The 15,546-nt window shown below is 48.6% G+C and overlaps 1 protein-coding gene across 4 annotated transcripts in view; it reads left to right on the top strand.

Annotated features, from left to right (window-relative positions):
• The window catches only part of sbf1 (SET binding factor 1), a 56,666-nt gene that overhangs the window by 26,906 nt on the left and 14,214 nt on the right, over positions 1-15,546 (top strand). For 3 of the 4 annotated variants that reach the window (XM_085387640.1, XM_085387639.1, XM_085387638.1), the window contains 20 exons: positions 330-359; positions 1,569-1,674; positions 2,150-2,282; positions 2,372-2,480; positions 4,095-4,208; positions 7,135-7,212; positions 7,391-7,504; positions 8,383-8,511; positions 10,267-10,365; positions 10,458-10,665; positions 10,903-11,015; positions 11,117-11,266; positions 11,678-11,746; positions 11,842-12,003; positions 12,099-12,364; positions 12,720-12,892; positions 12,981-13,054; positions 13,799-13,991; positions 14,062-14,189; positions 14,276-14,451. In XM_085387640.1, the coding sequence (XP_085243766.1) occupies positions 330-359; positions 1,569-1,674; positions 2,150-2,282; positions 2,372-2,480; positions 4,095-4,208; positions 7,135-7,212; positions 7,391-7,504; positions 8,383-8,511; positions 10,267-10,365; positions 10,458-10,665; positions 10,903-11,015; positions 11,117-11,266; positions 11,678-11,746; positions 11,842-12,003; positions 12,099-12,364; positions 12,720-12,892; positions 12,981-13,054; positions 13,799-13,991; positions 14,062-14,189; positions 14,276-14,451 (2,624 nt within the window). The remainder of the gene's footprint in view (positions 1-329; positions 360-1,568; positions 1,675-2,149; positions 2,283-2,371; positions 2,481-4,094; positions 4,209-7,134; positions 7,213-7,390; positions 7,505-8,382; positions 8,512-10,266; positions 10,366-10,457; positions 10,666-10,902; positions 11,016-11,116; positions 11,267-11,677; positions 11,747-11,841; positions 12,004-12,098; positions 12,365-12,719; positions 12,893-12,980; positions 13,055-13,798; positions 13,992-14,061; positions 14,190-14,275; positions 14,452-15,546) is intronic. The other variant, XM_085387641.1, reaches the window with a different exon arrangement.

The following is a 15,546-nucleotide window of genomic DNA, read 5'->3' as shown; positions in this document are numbered from 1 at the left end:
CTGTGTGTTAAGCCTGAGTAAAATTAATGTAATCTGCAGCCTCCCCCGTTACTCTGGTTACTGTTAGCTGTAAAACAAATGAACGTGTTGTGTCACTGCTGTGTGTATTTTAAGTTATGAATCATCCGTTGCTGCTCCTGCTCAGTAATGCACTTTCTTTGCACACACGTGTGTCATCCTTCAGTGTGTTGTTTGTGCCTCTTTGTTGTTTTGCTGTGCTGATACTGTCATGATGTTAAGTTTGGGCACTTTGTGCCTTCGCTCGTTGTTGCTAACCTGTCTTATCCTGTTGGTGTGTGTTTGTGCGTCTCTGCTGGGTGCTTGTGTAGCCGGGCCAGGAGCAGAGAGAGGAGAGTTTGGTACGCCAGCCTGACTTTGTTCTCCCCTCGCTACCAATCAGCTTTCCATTGACTCTGCTTCCTTTTCTCCACCCGTTTCCTTCAGGCAGTCCATGCACACGTCCTGTGACAGAAGGACCAATCAAAAGCTTTGATATAGACTCAATATGTGACCAACACCTGATTATTTCGCATACAGTGATTAGTTTCTTGTCATTTTATTTCCATGTAACCAAAATGACCTGACCATTGACTGGTTGGTTTTTTCCCAGTTGACAGCAGTGGCTCTGAGGAGGGCTGTGATTGGCTCAGCTGTGACACCACAGCATCCAGTTTGGAATGGGTTTCTAAGGCCCTGCTGAAACCAGTGGCCTCCTGCCACAAATACATTCTGTCCTCGGTGCATTAAGAAGCACGTGTGGGCGCATCCTTACTGTCAAACCTCACACGTCTTCAGACCACAGCGATGATCAGATGTTGGATCACAGCATTGAACTACTAACAGCTCATCTGTGGCTGCTGCCGCTATCGCTGCTGCTGTACAGAGCATGAGATAATGCTGCACCTTCCCCCAGCTGGTGCTCCACGGCCGGTCAGCCAAAGGTGGAAGTGGATCTGTAATGAGCCCACGAAGCCTTTGTGCTGCAGTCATCAGTGTGTCTGTCTGTAGTGCTACAGTACTGAGTCATCAGTTTTCACTCTGCTTGTTATTCCAGCAAACACAGACCCATATGTATTGGCCCATCTGCTGTGTACAGCACAGCTTCAGTTCTACAAAGTTTTGTGGTCGGTAACAAAGGAAATAATTGTAAGATGATAATTGGCATCATCAATGATTTCTCTGTTTAAACAGAGTTCAGTTCAATCTTCATGAATGCAGCTGCTTTCCACACGTTAGGCTGCAGTGGAAAAGTCGCGCATGACACCTGCTGTGTTTCTGGGACCTGTTTGATAGGGTGGTGCTGCTGGTGTTTTCAGTAAGGTCGTTGGCTTGGAGTCCCGCCCGGCCCCATTCACATCCCGATCAGCTGGAATGGCTTGTGTTTAATTTGTCACGTAGCTGCTAAGCTTCTGGGATTCTCCATCTCTGTCTCTGAATCACTCCGCTCTGTGGACATACACAGTTGTGATTAAACCACGCCGCCAAACCCCGACTCTGACCACCACCATTAATCTGCCGTTTTCACACCCGCTTTCAAATCCTTCTTTTCTCTCCTCTCTTATGTTTAGCGGACTATAACATTAGGTGCTGGCGACCGGCAAGTCATCCAGACTCCGATCAACGAGTCTCTTCCTGTCAGTGGCAGCAGTGTGGCCCAGCTCTTCAGACAGCTCGGTACGAGCACATATGAAAATTACTGCTCTGTTACTTCGTGAGCAATGTCACCTCATGTGAGATGCATGTAAACAATACTGTGCGTGATCTTTGTGATAAAACGTGTCTGCTACAGGCCGGGGAAGACCCGTGGCTTCATTTTCTGTCAGTGTTAAACACAAACTCTCCATGTTAGACCTTTTTATCCTCTTTGCTCTGCATGAAGAACATGGATATCTCCATATGCATCTCACACATGGCTGTGGCCACGACCTGCTGCTCAGACCTTCTGTTTCTGAGAGCCAGCCAATCAGAGGATAGTTTGCTTACAGTTTTACACTTTTAGTGTTCAAAGAATAAATGCAGGTTGATTCTGCAGTTTAAAAGACATGAGAACCTTCAACCCTATCAAATATGATGAAACTTCAAATCACCAATATTTCTGTGCGTGCATGCAGCAGGTGAGGTGGATGACACGTCCTCTGTCCTCCCTCAGGTATCGCCAATGTTCTCTGTCTGTTCTGCGCCGCACTGACGGAGCATAAAATCCTGTTCCTGTCCAGCAGCTACCAGAGACTAACGGACGCCTGCCGGGCACTGCTGGCCATCATGTTTCCTCTCAAATACAGGTATGTCCCACTCCTGTTGATGAAGCCACAGTGTAGACACTGCTGAGTGCAGGACGTGTGTAAAGTCTCTTGTTGTTGTGTTTTCTCAGCTTCACTTACATTCCCATCCTACCTGGAAAACTCCTCGAGGTCCTGAGCACCCCCACGCCCTTCATCATTGGTGTCAATTCCTTCTTCCGCTCTGAGACTCAAGAGCTGGTGGGTCCTCACTGTTTGCAGCTTAGTGAATATGAGGCTACATGAGGTAGTTTTCATCAGTGCGACAGCAAAGAGCAGTGTCAGCAATGGTAAGGCTGAACCTGTGTCTTAAAGCTTTGCTGAGGAAAGAACCCAGACAGGAGTGTTGTCGTGTGTCATCGACCTGACGGAGCTTTCCTTTAACAACCACCAGCTGTACAGAGGGAGGCGGGGCTTATCTTGAGCATTGGAATAGTCGAGCATTTTATTTAAAAAATGTACTTGGATATCCTTTAACGTGTTGATGTTTTGTGAGCTTATATATGATTAAAGTGACATCAGCAGTATTTGGAAGTGTGTCGGCAGGGAGCGCTGTCCGGGGACAGGAAGCGCGTGTTCTAAAAAGACGGAGCTGTCTTTGAGGGGACGATGAACGAACGCTTGCTTGGGTTTGGCTAAAGCTGCTGTCCTTGTGATTTGGGCCTTTTAATGATTTCTGTAGGTGAAGTTATTGAACAGTGTTTTATTACTTGATAAAGCAAGAAATGTGTGCACACGTGTGACTCCACACAGCGTCTCTTAGTGAGTTCCACCTGAACCAGATGCTGTTGATGGCCAGTGCAGGCTTTCACACAAGGCACCCACAGACACTAGTGGGAACTAGTTTAATGCTGAGTGGAGAGGGACCAGAGTAAACGTTCGATGAGTGTAAACGTCTGATCACAGCTGTGGAGCTTCAGCGCTGACACCAGAAAGCTTTTGTTTTTAAGGCGGACGTCACGTGTCTGTGTCAGTGATGACTGCTCGCCACGACACGCGTGTCTAAAGGAGGTTTGTGAGCTGCGTTCGCCACTGTAAACATTTTGTGTACGACAGTTATCAAACAGCTGTGGAAGGGAAATGAACACGAGAGCAGGTTAGCGACACACAGCCATCTGTGCCAACCCGGCGCTGTATCAGCACTGAAACAATCACACATCCCTGCACAGTGCACTCTACACACAGCTGCTGCAGGCTGGGGTAGATGTGTGATATCGTAGTGTTTAGAGGACAAAGGGCGCGTTTCATAGTTTCACACAGTCACACAGGGACAGCTTTCTCTGTGAAATGCACGTCAATAAGAAAAGCTCTGACGCGGCTCGTAGCTGTGAGTCGTGTGAGCTCGTACTGACCCGCGGATCCGTCTTTAAGCTGCTGCCATCCAGCTGTTTGCTACCTGCTAACCTTGGTAGATGCATCGCTTTGTCACGTAGTCGTCTTTGTAAACTCGGCCGAGACACATCAGCGTCCAGGACAGTAGTTGGTGATTCAGTGTCACGATCGAGGAAACCAGGTTGAGGCCTGATGATGGCGTTAGCGGGACTCATCACGTGTGGCTGCGTGCTGCCCCATCACAGCCTTTAGCTACAGGGGTCTGTGTTTTCTACCTTTATTGCTGTAAGAGCAGTGGTTGTGTGTCACTGATATGTGACTGTGCGCTCTGTGGTTTGATCGACTGGGTCATGTAACGAGCAGCTGCTCAGAGGCCACTGTGTTTGTCTTCCACTTGATCTAATCAGCTCCTGTTTCACTTCTTATCAGCACTCCCTGAAGCACAGATGTTAATCGTGTGCGTGTGTGTGTGTGCGTGTGCAGCTGGACGTGATCATTGCCGACCTGGATGGAGGCACAGTTACCATCCCCGAGTGCGTCCACATCTCCCTGCTGCCTGAACCTCTGCTCCAGCAGACCCAGACGGCACTCTCCATGGTAAGAGCTGCAGCTTAAACACACCCAAAGCCACAATGCACACGATTACTGGGAAGTCTCAGTAGCATCACGTGGGTGGTTTCTACCACCAGACTTCCCAGTGCTCTTTATGGGATTAGGTGCCAGTAACATGTTCAGGAAGTGCTTCTCTTTCCTAGTATTGACTTCAGCTGAAAGGAATAAGCGGTTTTGTCCAGTGCTCCAGTCCCTGTGTAAAAAGCCCTGATAGACTCCAAGCAGTCGTCTCTGACTGAAATGTTATTGAAGTAAAAACATGTAAATACAAGCAGGGATGCATTGAAAGCATTTAAGGCGGGACTTTATCATTAATCACGTCTGAAATACTGCACAGCAGTGTGTTCTTGTTGGGCTTGACTGGGGTGGAGATCATTTCCAAGTATGATTTTTTTTTTTAATACCTGCCAAAAAAGTCAGATACATTTAAGAAGTGCCGAGTGTGTCGTCACCTTAACTGTGGAAATGCAGCCTTAGTGCTGAGTTATCTGATAAATGCACAACCACAGAGGTCGGTTTGTACTGAGGCACAGCGCTGCAGTCCTTTGCTTATTACTACATTTGAATGGTTATGTCACTGATAGGATTTCCCCTTTTTTAAGCCCCGCTGCTTGGATGCAGCGCGCTCACCAACCAAACACTGTTCTTGTGTTCTTATCAAGCTGTTCTTCACCTCCTTCCAGCACTGCAGCACCTGCCCTTTCTGAGAAACACTTTTTATAAATGCCTCCAGCTTCCTTATTATTGATAAAGGCCCAATACATCGATTTTTCTTCCTGCTTCCTTTGTCAGCTCTGTTTGCTTTGTGCAAATCTCATAACAATGGAGATGATACAGCAAAGCTGTTCATGCTCGTAACCATATCAGCTGTGAGTAAATCGGTTTGAGCTACAGGAAGTGATACCCAGTTTATGAGCAGTTTACTGGATATGCAGTCATTTTACAGTCTCAGCCATGAGTAAAGTGTAGTGAGAAATAATATGTAAACACAAAGTGTTGCTCACGCGCCGTCTGATACAGTTATACAGCGGTCATATAATACTCACAGCCCTTTGCTTTTCATGCTTTGTCCTTTTCCTGCACATGAAACATGGACAAACTTTGTAACTCGTTGACAGTGAAGCTGAGAGTGAAACACAGATGTGCAGATATCACGGAGGCCTGAGCTGCTGCTGCTGTCCCTGTGCAGCACATGTCACATCAACATAACTGGAACCTGATTTGTTCCACAGGATAAACAGAAGCGCATGCTTGAATACGAAGTCAAAGGTAAAAGGACCTCAGTAGTGGTCCTGGTCTGCTGTATTTAAACACAGTTTTGTGTTTGAACATGTTCCATTTCTGGATAAACGATCTTGTGTTTCCCCAGTTAGAGTTTCGTCCTGTCGAAACATTTAGATCAACAGTAGTTTTCTTTTATCGAGTGATGACAAGTCAAACTAAACACTCACATGTCTGCCAGATAAACTCTGTTCTGCCTTTTAGATAATGTCTCTTGGAGTAAACGACTGAGCTTCTGTGTGCACGGAGACAAAGGGTAGAGGGTGTTTATTTGGAGGAGGGTGCTTTGCATTTTCAGCGCAGACATGCAGCCTGGTATTTGAACTTGTCAGGCTCTTCCCACGGACACTCACAGTACGGTTTCTTTTTAGACACTCATCAACAGTAACGTGAGAGAGGAGTGCCGAACGATTTTAATCGTTGTCTGTTTCAGTGCTGAGAGCTTACACTGCAGTAAGGATGCTAATACTGAGATGCACAAGTGCAGCGCTGGTAGGTGTGTTGTGGAGTAACCTGTTAGACCGTGTGCTGCTTTAGAAAACGTCAGCTAAGATGAAGAGCTACAGAACGCTTGTGTGTCCTGAAGAGTGTTTTTAGCCTGCACTGTGCTGCACTGCCATGATCCAAACTCTTAGTTGTGGTTGCATGTTGCAGCTGGATTCATCGTAAATTCCCCTGATTGTGGGACGTACCTCAGACTTGGATAAACAGGAATGCCTCGTACATAAACGAGCAGTTATCTGTATCTGATCCTCAAGTGCTATACAGACAATACAATATAAATAAATGCAGTAAGGGAGTCCTCTTCCTTACAGTCGTGTTGGGTTCAGTTTGGTCTTATGTGCTCACTGTCTCAGTCTACATCGATGAGCCACAGATGTTATTGCAGCAGCATCATTCGACAGCTCTGTGTCCTCCAGAGAGACACTGAACTTGGCCCTGCTGACTTAGGCCACATACCAAAGACGTCAGGGCTCAAAGGAATGGATCGATTTAATAGAAAAATAATTTATTTTGAAAGTTTTGTTTTTGTCACTGCGCCGTTCTGTGTGCTTCATGACTCTTAACCCTGAGACTGCTGTGGTGCTAACGCTGCTCTGATAGTTCACTGGGTTATAGGCCTCAGCTGGCAGAGCGATGAAAACAGATCCAACTCTGACACACAAAGTCCAGGCACAGCAGATATCTGCCACACTGACAGCCCTGCGTGTGAAGCTGATCTGGGGCTCGTCTGTTCAGTTGTCCCTCAGTGTGCTGCTGCTCCAGGAACCACGCTGATGCTGGAGACGGTTGGATAGCAACCCTAAACCAGGGCTTAGCTGCTCAGCTGTCCTTACACTTAGCCAGATGAATTTGTTCTGAGCCTAAAAGCTGTAACCAAGGATGGTGTGTGTCTGCACACTCTGCCACTGACTTACTCTTCTTCTGAGCTTTCCCAGATGTTGTTCACATCTGACAGGAAACTTTGCACCTGTGTAGTAAATGTGCTTTAACCACGTAGTCTAGTGAATACAAGCTCAGAGCTCCATGACTCTGAAAACGGTGAGTTTGTGCTGTTGTCCGTATCAGCAGGAATCAGCAGCAGAGACTTGTGGTCAGCAGTGATGGACTTTGTTTTCTGTTCCTGCAGGTTTTGGATCCGGAGCTGGAAGTTGCCGATCATGCATTCCCCCCACAGTCCACGCAACCCTCTGCTCTCAAAATCCAGGCAAGGAGTAAACTCATGTAGTGATTCATACGCTGTAATTACACAACACCAGCATTAGTGTTTTTGTCTTATATCGATGGCATAAGAGGTGGTGGAGGTCATAAACTCTGGCAGGTTCAGGCTTCCAGACTCTTTCAGTTCCTCTGTGTGACAGTCGTCTTTACTGTGTGCGTTTCAGGACAAGGAGATCCGAGCGGTCTTTCTGTGGCTGTTCGCTCGGCTCTTCCAGGGCTATCGCTGGTGTTTACATATCATCCGCATTCACCCAGAGCCTGTGATTCGCTTCCATAAGGTACAGGAATGTCCTGGCACAGCACACCGCTGTTAATGTGCATCCAAGGAAACAAAGAACAACAACAACAATCTTTATTTATAGAGCACATTTAAAAGCCAAGGGCATGCCAAAGTGCTTTACATAAAAGAATAAAACAATTAACACTATAACATCAGAGTCATATAAGTGTGGAATTATGTTCACAGGTAAAAACCACTAATAAGAGTAAACTATAGCACATAGCTATAGCAAAGTAAAGCTGTACCATCAAACACAGTGATAGAAAACATAGACAACGCAAGACAAACAGAAAAACTAATAGAATAACTCACTGCAAACAAGGCCAGGATTTAACTGGTAGAAAAAGCAAGTTCAAACAGATATGTTTTAAGCCGTGATTTAAAAGATTGAATAGAGTCAGACGCCCGGATGCCAATCGGGAGATTGTTCCACAGCTCAGGTGCAGCTAGAGCAAACGCTCGATCACCTCTAGACTTCAAACGAGATCTGGGCTGAACCAACAATAACTGTGAGGAAGATCTTGAAGCCCTCGCAGGAGCATATGAGTTTAAGAGTTCCTTAAGATAGCTTGGTCCTGTGTTATTAGTAATTTTAAAAGTAAGCAACAGAATTCTTAATTGAATACGAAATTTCACAGGCAACCAGTGCAGATCAGCAAGGACGGGAGTGATGTGAGCAAACTTCTTAGTTTTAGTTAGAATGCGTGCAGCGGCATTCTGGACTGTCTGTAATCTATGTAGAAGGGTAGAGTGGAGACCAAAATAAAGTGAATTACAATAATCTAGCCTTGACGTTACAAAGGCATGGATGAGCTTTTCCAGGTCATTGTGTGGTCAAAGAGTCTTGATGGGATTGCTGCTAACGTTTTTCCACAGGCTGCCTTCCTGGGCCAGAGGGCGCTGTCAGAGGACGACTTCCTCACCAAGGTGTTAGACGGCATGGCGTTCGCCGGCTTTGTGTCGGAGAGAGGTCCCCCCTACAGAGCCACCGACCTGTTTGATGACGTGAGTCTTTCAACACAAACATCTACCCGTTCGCTCCTGTTTGTGCGATCGCAGAGCACAGTAGTTCATGACAGCTACGAGTGGAAAAACGTGTTAAGCTGACATGTCAGCACATGTTTGAGTCTCCTCTGGGAAGAAGCAATCAGCCAGGAGGCCGTGCAGCATGTGGCTCCCAGGACTTACCTGTGTGGAGGCAGCTGATAGGTCGATTTGAAAGGATTTCCCCCCCAATAACAATGTTGTTGTTAAACATGTTTACATTACTGACGGTGCTCAGACAACATTCTGGGACATGGTGGGCCACGAAGGATACGCCGACCCATCCTTCAAATCTGCTTCTTCTTCTTCTTCTTCTTCTTCTGCTTCTTCTTCTTCTTCTTCTTCTTCTTCTGCTTCTTCTTCTTCTTCTTCTTCTGCTTCTTCTTCTTCTTCTGCTTCTTCTTCTTCTGCTTCTTCTGCTTCTTCTTCTTCTGCTTCTTCTTCTTCTTCTTCCAGCTTGTACATGCAGTGCTACCACCTTCTGTTTCAGTCTGTTACTACACTCTTAAATTTCAGGATCTTACAAAGCTTCAAACGACGCATCGGCTATTTTGATAGTCGACGTAATCGTGACTAGTCAACAAGTGTGGCTCAGGCGGTAGAGCAGATCAGCTACTGACTGGAAGGTTGGTGGTTCGATGCTTGGCTTCCCCAGTCTGCCAAGTATCCTCGGGCAAGAAACTAACCCCCCGCTGCCCTCTAATGAGTCCAGCGGAGTGTGAATGCTTAGATTTCACTTAAGTATAGAAGGAAGTGCTTGTATGAGTGGGTGTGAATGTTGTATAGAGGGCTTTCAGCACTCCGGGAGAGTAGAGACGCGCTGTATAAGAATCAGTGCATTTACCATGAACAGCTGTCACACAAACCTTTACTGACGTAACTGAAAACGTTCCAACCTGGTGCACCGATGACACGATTAGGGCTGCTCGATTATGGCAAAAATGATAATCACGATTATTTTCACTGAAATTGAGATCTCGATTATTTGACGATATTTATTTAACCCTTACGACCTACCATAGAACCAAGTCCGCCAGAGCTTATATTATATTTTTACTGATTTTGGAGATACACCAATTTTTATATACTGCAGAAAAAATGAAAAACAATCCTATGATGCAAATTTGCAAAGAAAACAGCAGGTGCATCAAAATAAACTATTTCCAGCAGTGAAGTTTGAGTTCTAAGCATCCCAGCAACTATTCAGAAAAGTCAAACATGACTTATAAAAACACCAGTAAAGGCTTTTAAGGCCTACAAGTAAAAAAACTACATTTTCCGCGAAAATGACGTCACTTCCAGTTTCGGACAGGAAATGGCGGACATGCGATCGTTCGCGCTGACGTCTGTTTCACTGTGGGAAGTGTTACGAACAGCTGATCAGATCGGCAAAGCGTGTTTCTGGAATATTATGCTTTTGTTCCTGCAAGCGCTTTTTATGCAGTTTTTGCAAAGCTATATGTGGAAGGAAACCGTGACCGAGGACAAGCTGATGGCATCAGATGTAAGTACAACTCCTCTGGTTTCATATGCAAAAACAATTATTGCGCTAGCTTACAAGGTTCAGGTTCTACAGGGATTTAAAAATAGTTACACAACACGGAGCGTAAAATTTGATTAATTGAGCAGCCCTAGACACGATCGTTGGTCACTGAGCACAGTGTGGCTCAGATACGGAAGAAAGCTACTAACATCACTGCTGTCCTCTTTCTACAGCTGGTAGCAAACCAGGTGGAGCGGATACGACAAGAGGAGGCCTGTCCGCACAAAGTCATGAACCATGCCAAGGAGGTTGCAGAGCAGCTCTTCAAAAATGTGCGTTTCATCGATTGAACTTTCTTACGGTTTCTGTTTGTCGCCATTCCTCCGTTCTTCCTTCAACGATCGCCGTCTTTCTGTTTTCTCAGGAGAATCCCTACCCCGCTGTGGCCATGCACAAAATCCAGCGACCGTCAGAAAACAGTCAGAACAACGCACAGAATCGGGCGCCGTTCCCCATGCTGGACGACGTAGCGGTGCAGCTGTTCATCGATCACGCTGCTGCCAAGCTCAAGACCGCACCTCCCGCCGTCAAGCCGGAGCTCAAGAGCATGGTGCCATCTGGGCCGCCGCTGGGTGAGCTGTTCTTAGCATGCACGTGACCCGACTGCAAACTCATATCGGCCGAAGCCTCAGTGTGGTGAAACTGTAACGTGAGGTTAACTGAAGGCGGCCAACACCCGCTCTGAGTTGGCGCTGACCCTGCTTACGTGCATCTTAAACTTCCTGTGTTAACCTCATACAGTCTGACAGTGCGTGCGTAGGAGGCGTAGCTTCTGTGCTGTGGCGAGTCTGACGCCCTTTGCTCCACAGGAGATATCGTGGACAGGAACGGCAACGTGATGGCGAACAGCGCTCGCAGGCTGGAGGTGGTCAGGAACTGCATCACGTACATTTTTGAGAACAAAATGCTGGAGGCCAAGAAGGTAAAGACGCGTGTGTGTCTGTGACGCACTCACAAACTTTGTTCGGTCTGCAGGCTGTTTTTGTGTGTTGATCGTGGTCGTTTGTCACGTCGTCTGTGCAGCTGATGCCAGCGGTGCTGCGGGCGTTGAAGGGTCGGGCAGCTCGCGTGTGTTTGACTCAGGAGCTCAATCAACATGTCCTGCAGAACCGAGCTGTGCTGGATGACCAGCAGTTTGACTACATTGTGCGCATGATGAACTGCACCTTACAGGTGAGCCGGCACACAAGGGGCCTGATAGTGTCGAAGCACACCACGAGGACGTGCCTGTGGGCGTCACAAAACAAGCCGCTGAACGGCATTATGGGAAGTGTTCAGAGTGTGACCCATACTGACATCAGGTGGCAGCTTTGACTTCCTCTAGAATGGATTCAGCCTCGTCAGAGTGAACAACAGTAACAGCTGTGTTACTGTTGTTCACTCGTCAGGTTTCCACAGCTGCAGCTCGCCGACCTGGCTGTTGCCAGAGCAGATGCTCTTAAACACGAGCCGCTTCTTCTGTTGGAGGTGTATACAGGCTGATCACATGTCATAGAAGTCTTTGCAGGTCAAGCGTGAAGCCTCACACACGTCTCTGTGCTTCGTTGTTTTGGAGCTCAGTGCTTTCCTGCTCTTTCTGTTCAGGACTGTTCACACATGGATGAACACGGGATCGCGGCGGCGCTTCTTCCCCTGGTCACAGCCTTCTGCAGAGTGAGTGCATCCTTCCTAAAATGAGAGTTCGCCCACACTGTACAGCTTGAGGTGTTACTGAGCCTGTGATTGGACGTCTGTGTTCTGTCTGACAGAAACTGGGAGCAGGCGTCACCCAGTTTGCCTACAGCTGTGTGCAGGAGCACATGGTGTGGACCAACATGCAGTTCTGGGAGGCCATGTTCTACAGCGACGTGCAGAACCACATCCGACACCTGTACCTGGAGACGGAGGACGGAGGGCAGCACAACAACTCGGTGAGCAGAGCGCCCGCATGTCCCATGCTCCGCACACGTGATTAAAAGTTCACCGTCTAACTGACGGAGCTTTGTCCATCCCGATGTGTTCTCAGGAACAGCACGTCGCCTCGGGCAACAGAAGGGAAATCGGCGCCCTGGAGCTGGCGTCAGAGCAGAGCCGGCTGTGGCCGACGCTCAGCAAAGAAATGCAGATGGAGCGCGTGCAGAAGGAGGAGAGCACGGTATTCAGCCAGGCCATCCACTACGCCAACAGGATGAGCTACCTGCTGCTCCCGCTGGACACCAGCAAGAACCGGCTGCTGCGGAGCTCCGGCCTCGGAGACGTGGAGAGCGTCAGCAACAGCTACGTCACAAACAGGTAGGAGCGCCCGTCTGCCCACAGAGGGCGCTCCCACAGTACAAACAACTCTTTAGAAACATGTTTTTATCTTCACACAATCCAGCTAAGCATGTCTTAGTGTCATCAAACACTGTCACACTCAAAGCGGCTGATTGGCTGAGACATAAAATGTCTGTTTTTGTCACATTCACTTTGTGTTTAGTAAGACAGGCTTTTATTGTGAAATCCCAACATCTGTCTTTAAAACAGAGACCGTTCCTTTTATCCTGTGACCAGCACGCGCATCGCCCATGAGTGTGGAGTTATTGTTTACATCGAGTTGTTCGATCAGCTGGGGCTTCGTCCGTGCTCAGAGCGTGTGTTTGTGTTGCAGCATTGCAGGCAGCATGGCGGAAAGCTACGACACGGAGAGCGGCTTCGAAGACGCAGAGAGCTCAGACGTGGCCAACTCTGTGGTGCGCTTCATTAACCGCTTTGTCGATAAAGTGTGCAACGAGAGCGGCGTGACCAACGAGCACCTCAAAGCTCTCCACGCCATGATACCAGGTATGGACGAATCGCCGCGTCTGCCTCGTGTCAGCCACACGCATGAAGCACTCGAGCCTCACGCTGTCTCTGCACTCTCACTCTGCAGATATCGTTCAAATGCACATCGAGACGTTGGAAGCAGTCCACAGGGAGAGTAAGAGACTGCCTCCCATCCAAAAGGTAACCAATTCATGTTTTTACATCCCACTGGACAAAGGCCATGCAGAACCCCAACCAGCCCCGCCCACTCCCCTCTTCACCAATCCCTTCAGCTCAGGCTCAAAGCGCCACGGCAGGTACGTCTGTCAGCTGGAGACAGAAGCGTGTGACTCGCAGCCCGCCGGAGCCGTGCATGTGGGGTGTGCAGTCTGCTATCTGAGGCCGGAGCGGCTCTCCCAGGGCCTTCAGAGCTGCGTGCCTTCCATCTGAAGGGTGCTGTTCATGATGGGCGGCTGTATGTGAGCTTGATCCAGGAAGGGCGCCCTCCATCTCTGCCCTGCTCTCGCAGCATGCAGGGTCAGGCGAATAACAGCTGAACTTGTGGCTCAGGGTGGCAACACGCTACCAAAGCTGTAATTGATTTCCGCTCTTTAGAAACCTCCCAGGCCTCGCCGGAGGACAGGAAGTGATGTAAGGGTCTAGAGGAAAAAGCCAGCTTCTTATTTGCTCTTGTTCATCTTCAGCAGTCGGCCCACTGAGACCATCGCTGCACATTGTGACATGTTTCTCTGTGTGTCTGTGGGCTCATGCACTGGTGCAGGTTGCCCTCAGCACGGGTGTGAAAGCATGCAACGGTTGCAGTGGTTCTTTAACAAAGTGTGTTCCTGTGACTAAGATAAGCGCATGTAGTTTTAGATGTCTGTCGGCCATGTTTGGCTGTGATGTCGTAGCACGGGGTCATCTCTGTCGCTCTCTGTCTTTCAGCCCAAGCTGCTGAGGCCGACTCTGTTGCCTGGCGAGGAGCTGGTGATGGAAGGCATGCGTGTTCACCTAATCCCCGATGGGCGCGAGGAGGCCACGGGGCTAATGGGAGGTCCGCCTCTACTGCCAGCGGAGGGCGCCATCTTCCTTACCACGTACCGGCTCATCTTCAAGGGCACGCCCACCGATCCACTGGGTAAGAGGATTTTTGGCTGCAGCTCTGTCGATTGTCCCGTTCTGTCGCTGACCGCGGTGTCCTCCTGCAGTTGGAGAGCAGGCAGTCACTCGCTCCTTCCCCGTCGCCTCCCTGACAAAGGAGAAGAGGATATCGGTCTCGTTAACGATGGACCAGTTTGTCCAGGAGGGGCTCCAGCTGCGGTCCTGCACCTTCCAGGTACCTTCCTCAGAATCACGCCGATCAGCTCTCAGCCAAACTAGAAGCTGGCGCTCTGACCTCGTGTTGTCTCTGTCTCTGTGTAGCTTATGAAGATTGCCTTTGATGAGGAGGTGGCGTCCGATCTGGCGGAAGTTTTCAGGAAGCATTTGCACAAACTGCGTTACCCTCAGCATGTGCAGGGCACCTTCGCCTTCACTGTGGGTCAGAGTGGCAAAATGGTGGTGGAGCACAAGACGAAGGACAAGAACCAGTCGCTCAAGTAAGTGTGGAGGGACTGAAGCTGACGCTGTGAATAGAAGGAGAGCGCCATCAGTCGTGTTAGATCACTGACCCGTCACTGTGGGTGGGCCAGCAGGTGACACAGCTGTAACATCAGGAGCGTCAGTGCTGAGACGTTCAGGTTTACCTCGAGCTCCTGAATGTTCATGCAGGACCTCGGATACAGTTGATGCGTTCCATTTGCACCAGGAACGCCCCCTCAGCCCCGCCCACCCTGACATCACAGTCCACACCGGGTTTAGAAAGCTTTCTGTCTCTGCTGGTCTGTGGGCACAAGCTCCCTGAGCTTTCATTGGTCTCTTATTTAAAGTCTCAGTAAGCTTTCAGTGACACACACAGACACACAGACACACACACAGACACACACAGACAGACACACAGACACACGCACACAGACACACAGACACACAGACACACAGACACATACAGACACACACACACACACACAGAGACACACAGAGACACATACAGACACACACACACACACACACACACACACACAGAGACACACAGAGACACATACAGACACACAGACACACACACACACACACACAGACACACACAGACAGACACACACACACACACACACACAGACAGACACACAGACACACACACAGACACACAGAGACACATACAGACACACACACACACACACAGAGACACACAGAGACACATACAGACACACACACACAGACACACACACACACACACACACACACACAGACACACAGAGACACATACAGACACACACAGACACACAGACACACACACACACACACAGAGACACATACAGACACACACAGACACACAGACACACACACACACACACAGACACACACACACACACACACACACAGACACACAGAGACACATACAGACACACACAGACACACAGACACACACACACACACAGACACACACACACACACACACACACACACACACACAGACACACACACAGACACACACAGACACACAGACACACAGACACACACACACACACAGACACAGACACACACACACACACACACACACACACACACACACACACACACAGAGACACACACACACACAC

This window comes from Rhamphochromis longiceps, linkage group LG17 (genome assembly GCF_057381845.1).
Source record: "Rhamphochromis longiceps isolate RC_006_pf linkage group LG17, R_longiceps_female_GT1.1, whole genome shotgun sequence".
NCBI classification, from domain to species: Eukaryota; Metazoa; Chordata; class Actinopteri; order Cichliformes; family Cichlidae; genus Rhamphochromis; species Rhamphochromis longiceps.
Note: the sequence above shows the minus strand (reverse complement) of the source record. Positions and strands in the feature narration are given on the sequence as shown.